This window comes from Pseudophryne corroboree, chromosome 10 (assembly GCF_028390025.1).
Source record: "Pseudophryne corroboree isolate aPseCor3 chromosome 10, aPseCor3.hap2, whole genome shotgun sequence".
NCBI classification, from domain to species: domain Eukaryota; kingdom Metazoa; phylum Chordata; class Amphibia; order Anura; family Myobatrachidae; genus Pseudophryne; species Pseudophryne corroboree.
Genome location: NC_086453.1, coordinates 354,840,849 through 354,860,326, shown reverse-complemented (window position 1 = coordinate 354,860,326; position 19,478 = coordinate 354,840,849). Strand labels below are relative to the sequence as shown.

Below are 19,478 nucleotides of genomic sequence, written 5' to 3'. Positions count from 1 at the left end.
GGTCCGCCCATTGCCGGTGCTGTTGCTTACAGTGTTGTGCGGCCGTTTGGGGACATGGCGTGGTCAGTGTCAGAGGTGATGCAGGTTCTGGGAGCCGGGAGTGCGGGGACTGAATGGCCGAAGGTGCCGCTGTGTGTCTGCATTATAGGAGGTGGCTATGTTGGAGACCAAATGAGCACCTGTGAGCACTTCTGAAACAACTGTGGGTACGTGTTAACCAATACCATGCTTGTTCTGCCTTTAAGTAGGCTGGGATTATGTCACTCTGAGCCAGTGCTTTGTTGTATCTACTCTATGCCCTAGCTCTGTGCTCTCTCCGTGATATCTTGTGTGGTTCCAGTGGTCCTGATATAGCCTGCGTTCCCAGGGGTCTGCCTGCAGCCTTCACCGCAAGAGATCCACTAGCTCCCTGCTGTGCTCTCAGCTAATTGCTCTCCAAGTGGCAACAAGTGGATTCCCGGAGTCCTGTGAGAGGTTTCCCTGTTTGTTCAGTGACTTCCTGCTATAATCACACAGTCTGTGGAAGTTTCTACTTAATCCTGGTTCTCATTCTCTCATTATCCAGTTTAACTCATTCTTCGCCGTTGTCGTCTACTGCATCTTCACATTGCTTCAAGTATTTTCTTCACAACCTGCAAGTATTCCATTCAGTATTTTATCTTCATTATTGCTTCATTCAAGGACAATTCTTCACAGCCTTTCAGTTTAACCTTTAAGCTTCAGTACAAGTCTTTACAGTTATTCATTTATATCTACGATATCCAGTTAACACTCCACACAGTTTGGCACCAATCTTTGCTTCATTTGGACAATCCGTCATTCATTCTCAAGCCTGTTTAAACTCAGTTGTATGAACCTTTCTTCAATGCATCTATAATACTGTTCCAGCTTATCATTATGCCATTCATTGCAGTACGACAGTTTACATACGGTGACTTATGATTGTCATTTAACTCATTACTGGAATAATTTTCTTTTAATACATATATGAAATGGAACTTTCTTTGTCCTCCCTGTTTTCACCATACTCCAGCACCTACACCTACGGTTGGTCCAAGGTTAATGGATTCACAAAAACAGTCGGCCCTGACAGTAAAACAGTCGGCCTTGACAGTAAGCACTGGCCCCATGGATTCATTGGGTGACCAAATCACTGGAGGCTGTGCTACTGCAAACATCCTTTCCCGTCTGGAAAATCTGGAGTCCATACAGACACAAATAGTTCAGTTTATGCAAACTGGCAGATTGTTTGGAGGCTCTTCATATGGCTATTAAGACACCACTAGTTCAAGTTCCAGCTCCGGTGGTCTCGGCTTCTGCAACGGTTTCTCCAGTGATGGTGCCTATGTCTCGTCTGCAGTTACCTTCGCCAAGTAAGTTTGACGGGACCCCAAAGCTTTGCAGAGGATTTCTGAACCAATGCGAGATCCAGTTCAAACTGTTATCTGCTAGTTTTCCATCAGCCTGTTCTAAGATTGCATATATTATTGCCCTCCTGTCCGGTCAGGCCTTGGATTGAGCATTGCCACTGTGGGAGAGGGTAGATCCTATTCTCTCTAATTATAAAGAGTTCGTACCATCCTTCCGGAAAATCTTCGATGAACCAGGTAGAACCACCTCTGCATCTTTGAAGATTCTCCGTCTACGCCAAGGTTTACATCCTGTTAGTCAATATATTATTCAGTTTTGCACGTTGTCTTCAGAGTTAAACTGGAGTGAGGAGTCCCTGGTTGCGGCATTTTGGAATGGACTCTCAGAAAGAATCAAGGATGATTTAACCATTTGTGAGGTGCCAACTAAGCTGGATGAATTCTTTTCCATCTGCAATAAACTTGATCTACGCTACAGAGAGCAATGTTTAGAGAAATCCAAGGCCGAGCGATCTAGTCCACGCTATCATCCTAGGCCTTTACAAGAGTCTTCTTCATCTCAGTCTCCAGTAACGACAGAAGAGCCTATGCAGATCGGGCGCTCTTGTCTCACGGAGGAGGAACAAATTAGTTGTCAACAGGGTACCCTCTGCATGTACTGTGGGTCCTCTGAACATTTCATTAAGTCTTGCAAACTCAGGCCGGGAAACTCTCGCTCCTAGCTTATTCACGACAGGTTAAGCTAGGAGTTACTTTGGAGTCTTGTTCCAGGAAGGAGCCAACTTTGCCTATTTATTTAGAAGTTCTGAGTTCTACAGGTAAAATTTCTGCTCTCCTAGATTCTGGTGCAGCCGAGAACTTCATCACGTCAGCCTTTGTCATATGATCTAAAGTTCAAACCGTGCCTCTGGAAGTAGCAGTTTCTGTTACAGCAGTGGATTGATGTCAAATTCTAGACGGCATAATTACTCATCGAACCGTATGTCTCAAAATGAAAGTTGATGTGCTCTACTCCAAATATATTTCCTTCCTCGTGATTCCCAAAGCCTCTCATGATGTGATACTTGGATTACCTTGGCTGCAGAAACACAATCCACATTTCAACTGGCAAACAATGGAAATTCTTTTGTGGGGTGAATCTTGTACGAAGGACTGTTTTGCTTCAGTTAAACCCCTCTGGTCAGTCGATCTTCCCGAGTTAATTTCAGTCTATCAATCTTTTGTGGATGTCTTCAGTAAACAAGCGGCTGACTCCTTACCCCCTCATCGCGAATGGGACCACCCAATCAATTTGATGCTGGGCAAAACACCTCCAAGGGGGTTAATTAATCTGCTGTCCATTCCGGAGACTCAAGCTATGTCTGAATATATACAAGAGAATTTATACAAAGGATTTATTAGACCATATTCTTCACCTGTAGGAGCTAAATTCTTATTCGTTAAGAAGAAAGATGGTGGCTTATGACCATACATAGATTATCGCAGACTTAATGAGATCACTGTGAAGAACAGGTACCCACTGCCGTTAATTCCAGAATTATTTAACCGGGTAAAGGGTGCTACAGTGTTTAAGAAATTTGATGTCCGTGTAGCCTACAATTTAATTTGAATCCGTGCAGGGAATGAATGGAATGCTGCCTTTAGTACCCGGGATGGGCATTACGAATTCCTTGTAATGCCTTTTGGTCTTTGTAATGCTCCTGCAGTTTTCCAAAGCTATGTGAACAAACTTTTTTGAGATCTTCTCTACAAGTGTTTAGTAATGTACTTGGATGATATCTTAATATTCTCCAAGGATCCGAAGTCTCACCGTTTCCAAGTTAAAGAGGTACTGACCCGCCTGAGGAAAAAATCAATTATATTGTAAGTTGGAGAAGTGTACATTTGAAGTATCTTCTATACCTATCCTTGGTTATATCATTTCCATATCAGAGCTATGTATGGATCCTATAAAGGTACAAGCTATCCAAGACTAGTCCACTCCTATGACTCTCAAGGGGATTCAGCAATTTCTTGGCTTTACTAATTTCTATAGGAAATTCATTAAGAATTACTCTATGTTGGCCACTCCCATCACAGCCCTGACTCGCAAGGGAGTACATCCTACGAACTGGTCTTCTAAAGCAATCAAAGCCTTATCCGATTTGAAGCAAGCCTTTGTGTCAGCTCCCATTCTTCGACAGACAGATTTGAACCGTCCCTTGCTAGTGGAGGTAGACGCATCTATGGAAGCAGTGGGAGCTGTGTTGCCACAAGTCTTTGAAGATAAAAAAGTCCATCCCTGCGGACATTTCTCCATAAGTTTCTACCGGCTGAACATAATTATGCTACTGGGGAGCAGGAATTACTTACTGTGAAATTGGCGTTTGAGTAGTGGAGATACCTTCTAGATGGAGCACAACACCCCATCACAGTATATACTGATCATAAGAATCTTCTTTATCTGCAGTGGGCACAGTGTTTGAATCCACGACAAGCTCGATGGGCTCTTTTCTTTACCCAATTTAATTTTAAGCTCACCTACCATCCAGGGTCTCAAAAAAAAAGTAGATGCCTTTATTTGGTCCTTCAATTCTTCTGAATCAAATGATGCTACCACGAATCAATACATTGTGAGCCCTACATCCTTTTTAATGATTCGAACTTCTCCGGTCCGGGTTCCTCTGCCTGGCAAAACCTTTGTCGCCACAAATCTTTGAAAATGACTACTTACTTGGGCTCACTCTTCATCCTTCATGGGTCATCCTGAGGTCCTACAGACTATCAAATTTATTCAACAGTCTTACTGGTGGCCACGTCTTGAAGCCAGTGTTCAAGAGTTTATAGCAGCATATCCTAAATGTGCCCAACATAAGAGTCCAAGGGGTTCTCCTCCAGGTTTGCTACATCTGTTATATATACCCAAACAACTGTGGACTCATATCTCAATGGATTTTGTGACCGATTCACTTCCATCAAAAGGGTGGGATACCATTTGGGTGATAGTGGATCGATTTTCGAAAATGGCGCATTTCATTCCATTAACTGGATTACCATCAGCTCCTTCACTAGCCAGATTATTCATTTCTGAGATCTTTAAATTGCATGGCCTTCCTCAAGAGATCATCTCTGATTGGGGAACAAAGTTTGTAGCCAAGATTTGGAGGTCGCTTTGTTCATCTTTTAACATTAAGTTGAATTTTTCTTTGGCATATCATCCCCAGACAGATGGACAAACTGAGAGATTAAATCAAGATCTTGAAACCTTTCTCCGGTCATACATATCTTCCTCACAGGATGATTGGATTGACTACCTTCCATTGTCAGAATTCACTCATAATAATCTCTTTCATTCATCTTCAGAATTTGCACTGTTTTATACTAACTTTGGTTATCATCCTCGTGTGCCAGAGTTCCATCCATTGCCAGCTCAAGAGGTTCCAGCAGCAGATCAAGTGCTTCAACGTTTGTCTAAAATCTGGAGTTGTGTGCAAGTCATTGATTAAATCCTCTGGTCGTTATAAATCTTTTGCAGATAGAAAACATAAAGCTGTACCAAACTACAAGGTAGGAGACCAAGTTTGGATTTCTAATCGCAATCTTAAGTTCAAAGTTCCTTCTATGAAGTTTACTCCCAAATATATTGTCTATTTCCCATAGAAAAGGTACTCAATCCCGTGGCATACAAAGTCAAGTTGCCACCTTCTTTGAAAATTCTTAACGCCTTTCATACATTGTTGTTGAAACCTTTGATTCTCAATAAGCTTCGTACTGCCCTGTCCAAACCTCGTAGAGTTCACTCTTTGCAGGATGAGGAATTTGAGGTTAAGGAGATTGTTGACTCATGTCGTAGATATGGACGTCTGCATTTTCTTGTTGATTGGAAGGGTTATGGTCCGGAGGAGAGGTTCTGGGTTTTTGCCGAAGATGTTCATACTCCAAAACTGGTACAAATATTCTACAACAAGAATTCTGACTAAGCTCAAAGGTGTCCGGAATCCACCCTTAAAGGAGGTGTACTGCCACAAACCGATCACTCACCACTGTGGGTTCTGGGATCCGACCGTTGCCGGAATGGTTGCTCGCAGTGCTTTGCAGCTGTGTGCGGATATGGCATGGTCAGCGGCAGAGGTGATGCAGGTTCTGGGAGCCGGGAGTGCGGGACCGAATGGCCGAAGGCTCCGCTGTGTATCTGCAGTATAGGAGGTGGCCATGTTGGAGACCAAATGAGCACCTGTGAGCACTTGTGAAACACCTGTGGGTAAGTGTTAGCAAATCCCGTACTTTTGCTGCCTTTAAGTAGGCTGGGATTATGTTACTATGAGCCAGTGCTTTGTTGTACTGTATCTACTCTATGCCCTAGCTCTGTGCTCTCTCTGCGATATCCTGTGTGGTTCCAGTGGTCCTGATTTCACCTCCTCTCCCAGGGGTCTGCATGCAGCCTTCACCGCAAGAGATCCACCAGCTCCCTGCTGTGCTGTCAGCTAATTGCTCTCCAAGTGGCAACATGTGGATTCCCAGAGTCCTGTGAGAGGTTTCCCTGTTTGTTCAGTGACTTCCTGCTATAATCACACAGTCTGTGGAAGTTTCTACTCAATCCTGGTTCTCATTCTCTCATCATCCAGTTTAACTCATTCTTTACCGTTGTTGTCTGCTGCAGCTTCACAGTGCTTCAAGTATTATCTACACAACTTGCAAGTATTCCATTCAGTATTTTATCTTCATTATTGCTTAATTCAAGGAAAATTCTTCACAGCCTTCCAGTTTAACCATTAAGCTTCAGTCTACAATTTCCAGTTAACACTCCTTACAGTTTGGCACCAATCATTGCTTCATTGTAAAATTCTTCATTCATTCTCAAGCCTGTTTAAACTCAGTTGTATGAACATTTCTTCAATGCATCAATAATACTGTTCCAGCTTATCATTATGCCATCCATTGCAGTGCGTCAGTTTACATACAGTGACTTATGATTGTCATTTAACTCATTATTGGAATCATTGTCTTTTAATAAATATGAAATGGAACTTTCTTCATACTCCCTGTTTTCACCATACTTCAGCACCTACACCTTCAGTTGGTCCAGGGTTAACGGATTCACAAAAACAGTCGGCCTTGACAGTGGAGAAGATGATGTTCATCAAAATGAATAAATTCCTCCAGGAAGACCTTTACCAGCAACTGTATCCAGAAAGTACACAGGGTCCTGTGATGGTGGATTCCAGTGGTAATGAATGAATACTCTGTGAGGATGAGGATGTACACACTGAACTGGGTGAAGAATCTGAGGATGAGATCTTGCCTCTGTAGAGCCAGTTTGTGCAAGGAGAGATTAATTGCTTCTTTTTGGTGGGGGGATTAATTGCTTCTTTTTTGTGGGGGCCCAAACAAACCAATCATTTCAGCCACAGTTGTGTGGCAGACCCTGTTGCTGAAATGATTGGTTTGTTAAAGTGTGCATGTCCTGATTATACAACATAAGGGTGGGTGGGAGTGCCCAAGGACAATTCCATCTTGCACCTCTTTTTTTTCTTTGCATTATGTGCTCTTTGGGGCCTAGCTTTTAAAACTGCCATACTTTCTGTCACTGCAGTGCCACACCTAGATGGGCCAGGTGTTTGTGCCGAAAACTTGTGTTGCTTAGCTTAGTCATCCAGCGACCTTGGTGCAAACTTTTGGTCTAAGAACAATATTGTGAGTTGTTCAGAATAGACTGGAAATTAGTGGAAATTAATGTTATTGAGGTTAATAATACTGTAGGCTCAAAATGCCCCCAGATTCTGTGATTTTAGCTGTTTTTATGTTTTGTTTTTTAAATCATCCAGATCCAAAACCAAAACCCGAAAGGGTGGTTATGGCAAAACCAATCCAGATCCAAAACACGAGCAGGGATCCATATCCAAAACCAAAACACAAAACCTGGAAAGTGTCCACCACACATCTTTAGTTTTGGCAAAACCAAATACAGATCCAAAATGTGAGGGAGATACAGCTCCAACACCAAAATGAAGACACAGGGTCTGTGCACATTTCTAGTCATTCCATTTATCATAAGCACTGTGGACATCATTGATTTCGTGTGTGCATGACTTCTAAGAGTTTACATAACGGCACCTTATGGGCACTTCTGAGGTCCGAAAAATGTCTGTGTGTTTAGGCAGGAAAAATGGCCCCAGTTACTGTAAATGCTGCTCAAATAAGTACTTACATTGTGTTTAGCATCTTGATAGATGGAATGCTGGCAGTCATGTGACCGATGCAGGAAACCCGACACCACTCAGGAGACCGGCATAGGAACACCAACAGTCGACCTCTTAGAAACATAGATAAGAACCACTTGGTCCATCTAGTCTGCCCCTTTCTTAACCATATTTAAATCTCAAACCTTATTTGATCCTTATTTCTTTGTAAGGATATCTTGAAGGTAAGTATTAGCCTTAGCCACCACCATTGGAGGGTTAGCCCTATCCACAACCCCCTGATGGCAAGGGTGGCGGGAGGTGTAAAAATACTTACCCCCTCCAACGTTGGGATCTGCAATGCCAGGATGCCGGTGTTGGTCATGTGACCGAAGCCATCCTGATGAGCATTACTTAATAATGAACCCCCTCAAATCCTTACACTGAAGCAGTATTAGGTGTGTTGTGAGGCAGTTACTTACTTGTAACCTGGACATTACAGATTGATACATAGCATATATGCTACATAACATATTACACTCTATAATCACTGTGATCTTTTCCTGCAGGTCACATTAAGGGAGATATTTTGATTGACATCAGTAGTGGATCCTTCATTCATCATCTCTTTACACCCAGTGGATTTTTCAAACAGATCCTTGTGCTGAAGTGCTCTGAGCAATGTATTATGGAGCTGAACAAATGGATTAACACACATACTGGAGCATTTGATTGGTCTCACATAATGGAATATATTAAATGCCTAGAAGGAAACAGGTAACGTATCTTCCAAAACATCTGTCATGAGTAATCCCAGTATCAGTACACAGTAAACTATTCCAAATGCTCTACATGCCAAAAATAACACATGGAGTTCTCACTGGGTGTCATTTAGCCTGGGCTGAAAAATATCTCAGTTTTACAGCACATGCATGGTCTGCTGGCACATGTAGTTCAGTAGACTTAGCTAAAATTACTAAACCCCTAGTGTTTAAATCTTTTATATGAAATAAACAACTTGTCCAAATCCCTGGGTTTCAGTTTCATTCATCACCTAAATCCATATGGATTCTTCTTCTCTTCTCTCCTGAAGTTGTGCAGTAGGTACAAATAAGAAAAGTCCTTAGTGAGGGACATGAACTTTCTCCTCACATAGTATAGACATGAAATAATCAGAAGTAACTGTAGAGCGCATAACCAACTGGGTGTGAGTCTGGCTGCAGCATGGGAAACCCTTCTGTTGGCTGATCCTTATTGACCTCTTGTGGTCAATGAATAAACATATTAAATCAGATCAATGAAAGTGCTGACATCTACAATAATTTTACAGGTGGAATATATCCAGACTGGCCCTAACCAAAACGTTAACCTAGGCAAGATTTTGGCTGGTGCCCCATAGCACCACCGCTAGTTCCGCCTCTGACCCTGCACCCCTTTCCCAGCACCATCACTCCTCACCCATAGTAGTCCTCATTTTGGTGCTCCTACCCCCTATATTTTAAATAATAGACACATATCCCAAAAAGGGGTGAGTTCTTGCTGGGAAGGGGCATGGCAGCACAATAGTTTCCCCAATTCAAATTATGCCACACAGTAGTGCAACTTTATTCACATTTTATCATGCGATAGTGTCCCTTATTCATGTTACATCACACAGTAGTATCACTTTACCTTATTTACAAAAAGATTAAAACAACAAAGATTCCTGGCACCAACCAAATCCCCTCCACAATTGCCGCAGCTTTCAATTAGGGAATACTCAGCCCTTGAATTACAATAAAAACAGAAACAATAGAAAGCGCTGGCAAACTGTATTAAAAAAGGCTTTTTTATTATTTATTATTCCTTTCTATAACGTCCTAAAATAGGAATTTATATTTAAGCAAGAAAAAAAGCAATTGGTTTCCCCAGCACCCTGAATGATAACAGTAACCAGATATAAATCCCACATGATAATAGAATTCAGAGATCTTCGTTACACATATTTGCGCAAATGTGTGATTAAGCCCCAAAGCCGCATCAAGGCCTCTCTGTATATTTGGGGTCCCTAGCGCTATATCTAGGTGCAGGGTGTGGCACGCCAAAACACCAGAATGAGCCAGAAAGCCCAGCGTGGCATACCAGTGTAAAAAACTATACTGTTAATAAATTAGTATTTAGGAAGCCGAAGCTATAGAGAGGGTGATACAAACATGAAATGTAATTTAAATAGAGAAATAGTGTTAGAAAATTAATAAGTGAAAAGTGTTAATAGAATGTAAAGGTATGCCACACTAAAGCCTTCCAGCTCAGCCAGTCCAGAGGCACCACACCTCACACCTCCATTACTCCAATCTGGGTCTAATATTAACCAGCAAGGAGCCACATGATAATGGCTCCTTACTAAAATATGTCTAAGCTAAGAGCTACCTATCTTGGAGCAACCCCATAATGCTCCATGTGGCATGTCAGGGCCTGCACCTCCTCCTAATACAGGAACCTCTCTGCCTCTCACAACAGACATATAGATTGGTAAATGCTCAATTAGCTTAGTGATATCATTCAGGTGCTCGAAAGGAAGGGGTATTTCTGAGCAAGAAAAAAAGCAATTGGTTTCCCCACACCCCGAATGATAACAGTAACCAGATATAAATCCCACATGATAATAGAATTCAGAGATCTTCGTTACACATTTGCGCAAATGTGTGGTTAAGCCCCAAAGCCGCATCAAGGCCTCTCTGTATATTTGGGGTCCCTAGCGCTATATCTAGGTGCAGGGTGTGGCACCCCAAAACACCAGAATGAGCCAGAAAGCCCAGCGTGGCATACCAGTGTAAAAAACTATACTGTTAATAAATTAGTATTTAGGAAGCCGAAGCTATAGAGAGGGTGATACAAACATTTATATTTCACACACTATCTCCAGTATACTTTTAACACATAATATGCGACAATTGTTATATAAATCATACAGTATATTTTTATTTTATTTCTCCAAGCTCCAGAGATCAGATTAGATCAAATAGATTCAGTTATGTTAACAGCCTCTGTTGGGATTGGACAAATAACGATACATTAGTTGCAGCTTGTTTCCTAACCAAACATCCACATCTAAAAAAGATACTATTATCACTTTAAAAAGGTATATTGTGTCAACAGTACACTTCAGAGGAAATTATCCACAACCATGGATTTAAAACACTATACCATAGAAAGTCCTGGTTGTTTGACCACTGAGAGTTTTTAGTCAGTCAGAACCAACGATTAGACACAGTTGTGCTCAAGTTGTTTCCTCGATCCATTTTATATAGCAAAGTCCTCAGCAAGCAATTAAAAATATATAACTCTTAGAGTGGCAGGCACCGCTCCAATATATTTAAAACAAGGCCATGTTTGGTGATTTAAAAGTCAATATTACCACAGCCGTCCTCACTGGACTATTTGGGAACGCTGGTCCGTTCACTCCCGGCCCACGTAGATGGGTCTCAGGCATAAATTGTGGCTTCATAGTACTGGAAAAGCATTCCACTTCCATCCCGGACCCACATCTTCTTACCTCACTGTAGGAACCTTCTTCATCCTTGTAGCATTCCAACTCTCAGTCTTGGAGATACTGAAGCCTACTGTACAGGGCCGGTGCAAAGTTTCTGGGCACCCTAGGCAAAATTTATCCTATCACCCCATCCCGTCACCTGTGCCCCGGTTTCTCTGTGCTGTTCTCCCCCCACCCCATCAGCTGTATCCTAGCTCCTCTGTACCACTTCCCCATTCCCATCACCTGTGTCCCGGATCCCCTGTCCCGCTTGTCCCAATCCCATCACCTGTATGTCAGCTCTCTGTACCACCTCCCCCCATCCTCTCACCTGTGTCGAGGCTACTGTGCCGCTTTCTCCCATTCCGTCATCTGTATCCTGGCTCCTCTGTGCCACTTCCCCCCATCCCATCATCCATTTCCAAGTTCTTCTGTATCGCTTTCTCCCACTCCGCCACCTGTGTACTGGCTCATCTGTGCTGCTTTCCCTAAACCATCACCCGTTTCCGGTCTTCTTTGTGCCGTTTTCTCCCATCCTGTCACTTGTGTTCCGGCTCCTCTGTGCCGCTTCCCCCCAACCTGTCACCTGCAACTCTGCTCCTCTGTGCCACTCCCCTCCACCCTATCACCCGTATCCTGGCTTCTCTGTGCCACCTCCTCCTATTATGTCACTGTGTCACGAATCCTATTTGCAGCTTCTCTCATTCCGTCATCTGTATCCCGGCTCCTCTGTGTCACTTCCCCCCATCCCATCACCCGTTTCTCAGCTGTTCTGTATCGCTTTCTCGCTTTCTCCCATTCCGTCATCTGTATCCCGGCTCCTCTGTGCTGCTTCCCCTATCCCATCACCTGTGTTCTGGCTCCTCTGTGACGCTTCCCCACAACCCTATCACCCGTATCCCAGCTTCTCTGTTCCACCTCCTCCAATTTTGTCACCTGTGTCCCGTGTCCTATTTGCAGCTTCCCCCCATTCCGTCATCTGTATCCTGGCTCCTCTGTGCCTCTTCCCACCATCCCGTCACATATATCCCGGCTCTTCTGTGCCGCTTACCACCCATCCCATCACCTATATCCTGCCTCCTCTGTGCTGCACCTGGGCCTTGTTACTGAGGGGTCTATTCATTAAGAAAATGAAAACTGAATTGTTACTTATCACTATACATCGCATCGCTGCGATGTATAGCTATAATAAGTAGCAATATATGTATACTCACCCTTTGATGAAGCACTGCGGAATCCAGGGGTCCAGCGGGGACGTCTTCTCTAGGCAGTTCCCTCTCCGATGTGCGGAGTCAGCCAGCGGGTCCCTCTGTGCATGCGCCGCCTGTTGACCTCCTGGCAGGCCGCAGTGGCTGCTGGGAGGTCGGGGGCGGAGCCAGCGCCGGGTGTGGACAGGGAGAATGAAAGCATTGAGCTTCCTTGCCGTCTCGGCACCGCAGTTCAGGTTACGCCATCCTGAGATGGAGAACCTGAACCCCATGGAGAAGCGGAAAGCAGAGCTTTCAGCTCCTTCATGAATCGCACTCACCATACAAAAGTATGGTGAGGCGATTCAGTCACAGAGCGGGGGTGTCGCTGGAGAAGTCAGGGACTTCTCCACAGTAACCCGCTCTGTGAATTACACTAGGCAGAGAAAAGCAGGGCTTTTCTCTGCTACATGAATAGACCCTTAACAGCACTATCTACATGTTAAACATCAATACATCCCCTTAAAGAATTCCCACAAAATATTAGCACAGCCTCCCCTCCCTCCCCCCCCCCCCACACACATAACTATAAGTCACCCACAAATAACTACAATATACCAAAATAAAACATTAATTCACGACTCCATAACAGTACTACACCCCACCCCACATAAGGTAGATGCTAGAATCAAGTGGGCTAAGGGACCTTTTCCGTCTGGGGGAGGGGCCATGACATAAGGGGGAGGAGCTATGCCAGCAGGATAGTTCCTCTACTATCCACGCCACCAACTATTACCTTTAGTAATCAGGTGGCGAGCGAAGCGAGCCACCGAGCCCGAAGCGTGGCGAGCGAAGCGAGCCTGCGAGGGTACTTTTCTGGTACCCTGTTCGCCCGTAGCTCCACCCCCTGGTGATGTGTCTCCTCCCCTATATACGTCAGAAGGTCCCTTCTCCCACTCCGATATAGACTCAACCCCCCACATAATATTACTGCAGTACCCACCTCCCCAGATTATATTAATAAACTCCAAATAACAGTAAAAATCACCATAAGATACTTACTGTATCTCTGGTTGAAGGAGCTCCTGTAGTCTCCTGTCAGTCATCATGGTCCCCCCATAGAACTGCAGAGGACTATAAGCAGGGCAAGCTTAGCTCAAGAAGGTCAGGACCGAAGGAGAAAAAGGGGCGGAGCCTCAGACGAGGAGGCGCTTCGGGGCGGGAAGGAGAACATTGGTGGCTTGTCCCGGGGGAGGGAGCAGCCACTCACTGTTCAGAGAAGGAAAGGGGGGCGGACGCAGGACACTGCTGCTGCTGGCTGCGCTGCACCAGACTATGACATGTCTGCAGACTCAGCCAGACAGCACCTGTGAGGTGCGGGAGTGGCGGACACTGGTTATGCAAACCACTGCCGCCACCAGCGATAAGTAAAATAAGGATGTCTCTTTGAGAGACACCCTTATGATGCCATCAGCCTCACAGCCGCCCCCTCAGGTGCCGGCGCCCATAGGCAGCTGCCTAAAGCTGCCTAATGGTAGCGCCGGCTCTGCTACTGTATATAGAAACCTCTCAGCTGTTATCATATTATACAATTTATTGAGACACACTCTGTTGTGATATATTGCATATGCTGAGATCTGCCTGTCCTATGTTCTGCTACAAAACATTAAGCACTTCAGAAAAGTATATGTCGGGATGTAATTCCGCCTGAGTTTGGCAGCTGTGCAGGATGCTGGCCGAACTCTGATGTTTATTTAAAGTGGCAATTACTTAAAAGGCAAAACCATGCCTTGTAAGTGATTGCTCCTTTAAAAAAGTCAGAGTTATGCCGGCATCCTGCATGGCTGCAGAACTCGGGCGGGATTTCATCCCAATCATTTTTTGAAATTTTTTCCTGACTCCTTAGACACATAAAAGGCGACTTGTCTGATTGGAAGAGACTAGTAATTCTGTGGTTGGAAACAGACAGCAGCTGTAACATGAGATATTGTCACACAATTAATTCTGCCATATTTGTTTCACATAATGCAGAGACTGTAGTCCTTTCCTGTCAGCAGATACGATAAATCACACTTGTTAGTTTATAATGTATTTTATTATACTCTAGTCCAGAGGTTCCCAAATGCGGTACTCAAGGCACCCTAGCAGTCCAGGTTTTAAGGATAACCATGCTTGAGTATAGATGACTTAATTAGCACCTCAGTCAAATGATTTATCCATCTGCGCTCAATCATGGATATCCCTAAAACCTGCACTGTTAGGTTGCCTTGAGAACCCTCTGCTGTAGTCATTTTTCCATTCGCTATGACAGTAACCAAACATGATATTCTTTCTGAATCAGATCTATAACACAGAATTAATTAAATAGGTTTCTATGCATTTCCCGAGTAGAAATTAGGCAGAATTAGTAATCCCCCAATATGTGGGAAATGCCGCCTGATGCTGTTATGGTCACCTCACAACATGTTCACATTTTCTTTGTGTAAATAGTGTAATTTAATATTTAATAAATGGGACAAATATAAGAACATGTATTTAGTTATTGCAGATGTAGGGGTGTAACTCCCAGAGGCAACGGAGACGCCTGCCTCCAGGGTCTAAATCCTGAGGGGGCACCTGCATATCCAGCAGCACCCGTGTGGTTCACAGTATGATCTAAGTGTAAACTCTGCTCTTCTAATGAGCTCTGGGGTGCACCTGCTGCTGTTGCAGAGTTAATCGGCTCTGTCCCAGGAGCCCGGCTAACACCCACAATAGGGGACAGAATGGCCCCGGCCTGGTACCGCTCAGCCTATGCTGCAGCAAGCGATGGTGTATCCACTGCTACTGCTGTACTGAGAGTTGGGACCCACCTGTGAACGCTGATACTGCATGCTGCAAACGGCTGAATCTCGTGAGTTTGACCCTGACCCACCGGCCAATGTCACATTGCGTAGCTGGAGCCCTGGCAATTCACTGCGGGCTCTGGACTCTGTAGACTGGCAGAGAGTGTTAACTTTATAATTCTGTAAGTTGTGTGTTCATATATATATATATATATATATATATATATATAATATATATATATATATATATAGAGAGAGAGAGAGAGAGAGCAATATGACCGGCACTCTACTCAATAAAAAAATTGGCTGGGTGCCTTCCCTTTGGTTTGTTACCAAACCTCAAATTCATACAATGATAGAGCAGAGTGGCACTCCCCGTACTTTTAAGAAGGAAATACAGCCAACACAGAAACGTCAAGTCAACGTTTCAGGTACTACACCCGAAAAGGTGTAGATTAAACACCTGAAACACACTTCTGTGAAATCACACTGTCCACTTAGGAAGCAACACTGATTGACAATTTCACATGCTGTTGTGCAAATGGAATAGACAACAGGTGGAACTTATAGGCAATTAGCAAGACACCCCCAATAAAGGAGTTGTTCTGCAGGTGGTGACCACAGACCACTTCTCTGCTCCTATGCTTTCTGGCCAATGTTTTGGTCACTTTTGAAATCTGGCGGTGCTTTCACTCTAGTTGTAGCATGAGACGGAGTCTACAACCCACACAAGTGGCTCAGATAGTGTAGCTCATCCAAGATGGCACATCAATGTGAGCTGTGGCAAGAAGGTTTGCTGTGTCTGTCAGCGTAGTGTCCAGAGCATGGAGGCGCTACTAGGAGACAGGCCAGTACATCAGGAGATGTGGAGGAGGCCGTAGGAGGGCAACAACCCAGCAGCAGGACTGCTACTTCCGCCATTGTCCAAGGAGGAACAGGAGGAGCACTACCAGAGCCCTGCAAAATGACCTCCAGCAAGCCACAAATGTGCATGTGTCTACTCAAATGATCAGAAACAGACTCCATGAGCGTGGTATGAGGGCCCGACGTCCACAGGTGGGGGTTGTGCTTATAGCCCAACACTGCAGGATGTTTGGCATTTGCCAGAGAACACCAAGATTGGCAAATTCATCACTGGCACCCTGTGCTCTTCACAGATGAAAGCAGGTTCTCACTGAGCACATGTGACAGATGTGACAGAGTCTGGAGACGCCAAGGAGAACGTTCTGCTGCCTGCAACATCCTCCAGCATGACCGGTTTGGCAGTGGGTCAGTAATGGTGTGGGGAGGCATTTCTTTGGGGGGCCGCACAGCCCTCCATGTACTCGCCAGAGGTAGCCTGACTGCCATTAGGTACCGAGATAAGGTCCTCAGACCCCTTGTGAGACCATATGCTGGTGCGGTTGGCCCTGGGTTCCTCCTAATGCAAGACAATGCTAGACCTCATGTGGCTGGAGTGTGTCAGCAGTTCCTGCAAGACGAAGGCATTGAATCTATGGACTGGCCCGCCCGTTCCCCAGACCTGAATCCAATTGAGCACATCTGGGACATCATGTCTCGCTCCATCCACCAACACCACGTTGCACCACAGACTGTCCAGGAGTTGGCGGATGCTTTAGTCCAGGTCTGGGAGGGGATCCCTCAGGAGGAGCATGCCCAGGCATTGTAGGGAGGTCATACAGTCACGTGGAGGCCACACACACTACTGAGCCTCATTTTGACTTGTTTTAAGGACATTACATCAAAGTTGGATCAGCCTGTAGTGTGTTTTTCCACTTTAATTTTGAGTGTGACTCCAAATCCAGACCTCCATGGGTTAATAAATTTGATTTCCATTGATAATTTTTGTGTGATTTTGTTGTCAGCACATTCAACTATGTAAAGAACAAAGTATTTAATAAGAATATTTCATTCATTCAGATCTAGGATGTGTTATTTTAGTGTTCCCTTTATTTTTTTGAGCAGTGTATATATATATATATATATATATATATGTATATATATATATATATATATATATATATATATAGAGAGAGAGAGAGAGAGAGAGATACAAGCACTCCATATTTGTTGTTCCTTTTTTTAAGGGGGAGGCTCCAAACTCCAGCTTGCCCCCAGGTGACTGGGCTGAAATTATGCACATGTGAAGATGGCTATAAAAGAATCTCAACAAATGAACATTTTCAAATAAAGATATTATTACATTATGTCACATTAGTAAAATACAATATTAAAGATAATACCATGTGGATAACAATAATTAGCATTATAAAATCAGCAGATGTCACAGAAGTCGAGCGTCTAGTACTGACTTACGTAAAGTCCATGGTAGGTTCCCTCCTAAACCCTCTACAGTTTGCATACAGGGCTAACAGATCGGCGGAGGATGCAGTAAATCTGGGTCTGCACTTCATCCTGCAGCACTTGGATTTGCCAGGAGGCTATGCGAGGGTACTGTTCATGGACTTCAGCTCTGCATTCAATACCATCATCCCTGGCCTGCTGCAATTGAAGATGCACTGCTTAGGTGTCCCCGAAACGCTATACTCCTGGGTTGTGAACTTCTTAATGGATAGAGAGCAGCGTGTCAGGATGCGGAAATTCATATCTGGGATTAGGATTACTAGTACGGGTGCACCCCAGGAGTGTGTTCTTTCTCCCTTCATCTTCTCTCTTTACACCAACAACTGCTCTTCCGCAGACACATCTGTGAAACTCCGTAAATTTGCATATGAAACCACACTAATTGGTCACATTATGGATGGGGAGGAGTCTACTTACAGGAAGGAGGTTGAGAGGCTAGTCACCTGGTGAGACACAATCTACAGCTAAATTCATAAAAAATGGATGATTGTTGACTTCAGGAAGCACCCTCCTACACTCTCCCCACTAACAATTGCGGACAATATGGTAACAGTGGTAGAATCCTTCAGATTTCTAGGCTTCATGACAACCAAGGATCTGAGGTGGTAGTCTAGCATCGATGGCATTGTGGAAAAAGCCCATCAGAAATTGTACTCCTTACGAGAACTTAGGAAGTTCAAACTGCTGCAGGAACTTCTGATCCTCTTTTACTCGGCAATTATTCAATCTGTTCTCTGCACCTCGATAATAGTGTGGTTTGGCTTGACCCCAACCCATTACAGGAACAGACTACAGCGAATCGTAAAGGTAGCAGAAAAAATCATAGGGACAAACCTTCCAGCAATTGAGGATATCTATCGGGCAAGGGTCACAAAGCGGGTGGGAAGGATCATTGACAACCACTCCCACCCCACTTATGTACTGTTCAGTCGGCTGCCATCTGGCAGACGGTAAAGCTTGAGGCTGGCGAGAACTGCTAGACACAGGAACAGTTTCTTCCCCCAAGCAACTATCTTGGTTAATTTGACAATTGCCTTGCCCATGTCATACACATAACATGTACTCAAGCATCCATCATGCTTCTTTTCCCTATGTTATATCATGTGTTGTATCTTGTCTGAGAGCTGTGGTCACCGGAAACAAATTTGTTGTGTATTATGTACTGATATACTTGGCAATAAACTGATTCTGATGTCAAGATAAATGAACAAAGAATTCCACTTAGGAACCTAAGAAGCCTCATCAAAAGTATAGAATAATGGCCAATTAATATCACGTTTAAGTACACCTTCCAGAAAAAAATCAAAGGCTCCCTACATTTTATCTTCCCACCATTGAATCTCCATTAAACATACTATGTATTAAAACGATATCTTATTTCTCATGTGGTGGCATAGCTAGTCCGAGATCCAAATGCACCTTATTGTGTTTGTATATTTCAGTGTCCTCTTTCAGGATAAAGACATAATGTTGAAGACGGCAATAACAAAGACAGTGAAATGTGACACCAGCAAAGAGAATCTGACAGACCCGGAGGTGCTCCCACCAGCAGACTGTGTCATCATTGGATGGATGTTGGATTTCATCAGCAAAGACCAAGATGATTATATAAGGAATTTTAGGAAATTTGTGAAGCTACTGAAACCTGAGGGAACCCTGATATTGATGGGGGTTTTAAATGCATCTTTTATCATTATTGGGCAGGAAAAGATACATGTGTTCAAATGTGATGAGAACTTTTTAAGAAAAGTTCTCACTGACGAAGAGTTTGTTATTGATTACTGTGCAGTCCAGAAAAGAACATCAGCGAGTGACCTTAATGACTATGAGGCAGCTATATTTATCACAGCTCACAGAGAGTAATAAGAGTCTGATAGTGAGTCACATGCTGTGTCGGGGTGAAGTTGAGCATTTTTTTTTACTGTGCATGCATCTAAATTGAACCACTTATGCATCCTGATTGTGTTTGTACAGGGCGGAAGTAGCAATTTTAGTCAGATGGAGGCATCAGGGCCAGATTAACAATGGGGCAGATGGAGCTACAGCACCAGGCCTCCACATAC

The 19,478-nt window shown here is 44.0% G+C and overlaps 1 protein-coding gene across 1 annotated transcript; it reads left to right on the top strand.

Annotated features, from left to right (window-relative positions):
- Window positions 1-4,105: 4,105 nt before the first annotated feature.
- On the top strand, window positions 4,106-19,278 carry LOC134965365 (nicotinamide N-methyltransferase-like). The gene is made up of 4 exons (XM_063941832.1): window positions 4,106-4,247; window positions 7,762-7,773; window positions 8,098-8,305; window positions 18,858-19,278. Exons 1-4 carry the CDS (start codon window positions 4,106-4,108, stop codon window positions 19,276-19,278), a joined length of 783 nt encoding a protein of 260 aa, XP_063797902.1.
- The last annotated feature ends 200 nt before the right edge of the window (window positions 19,279-19,478 follow it).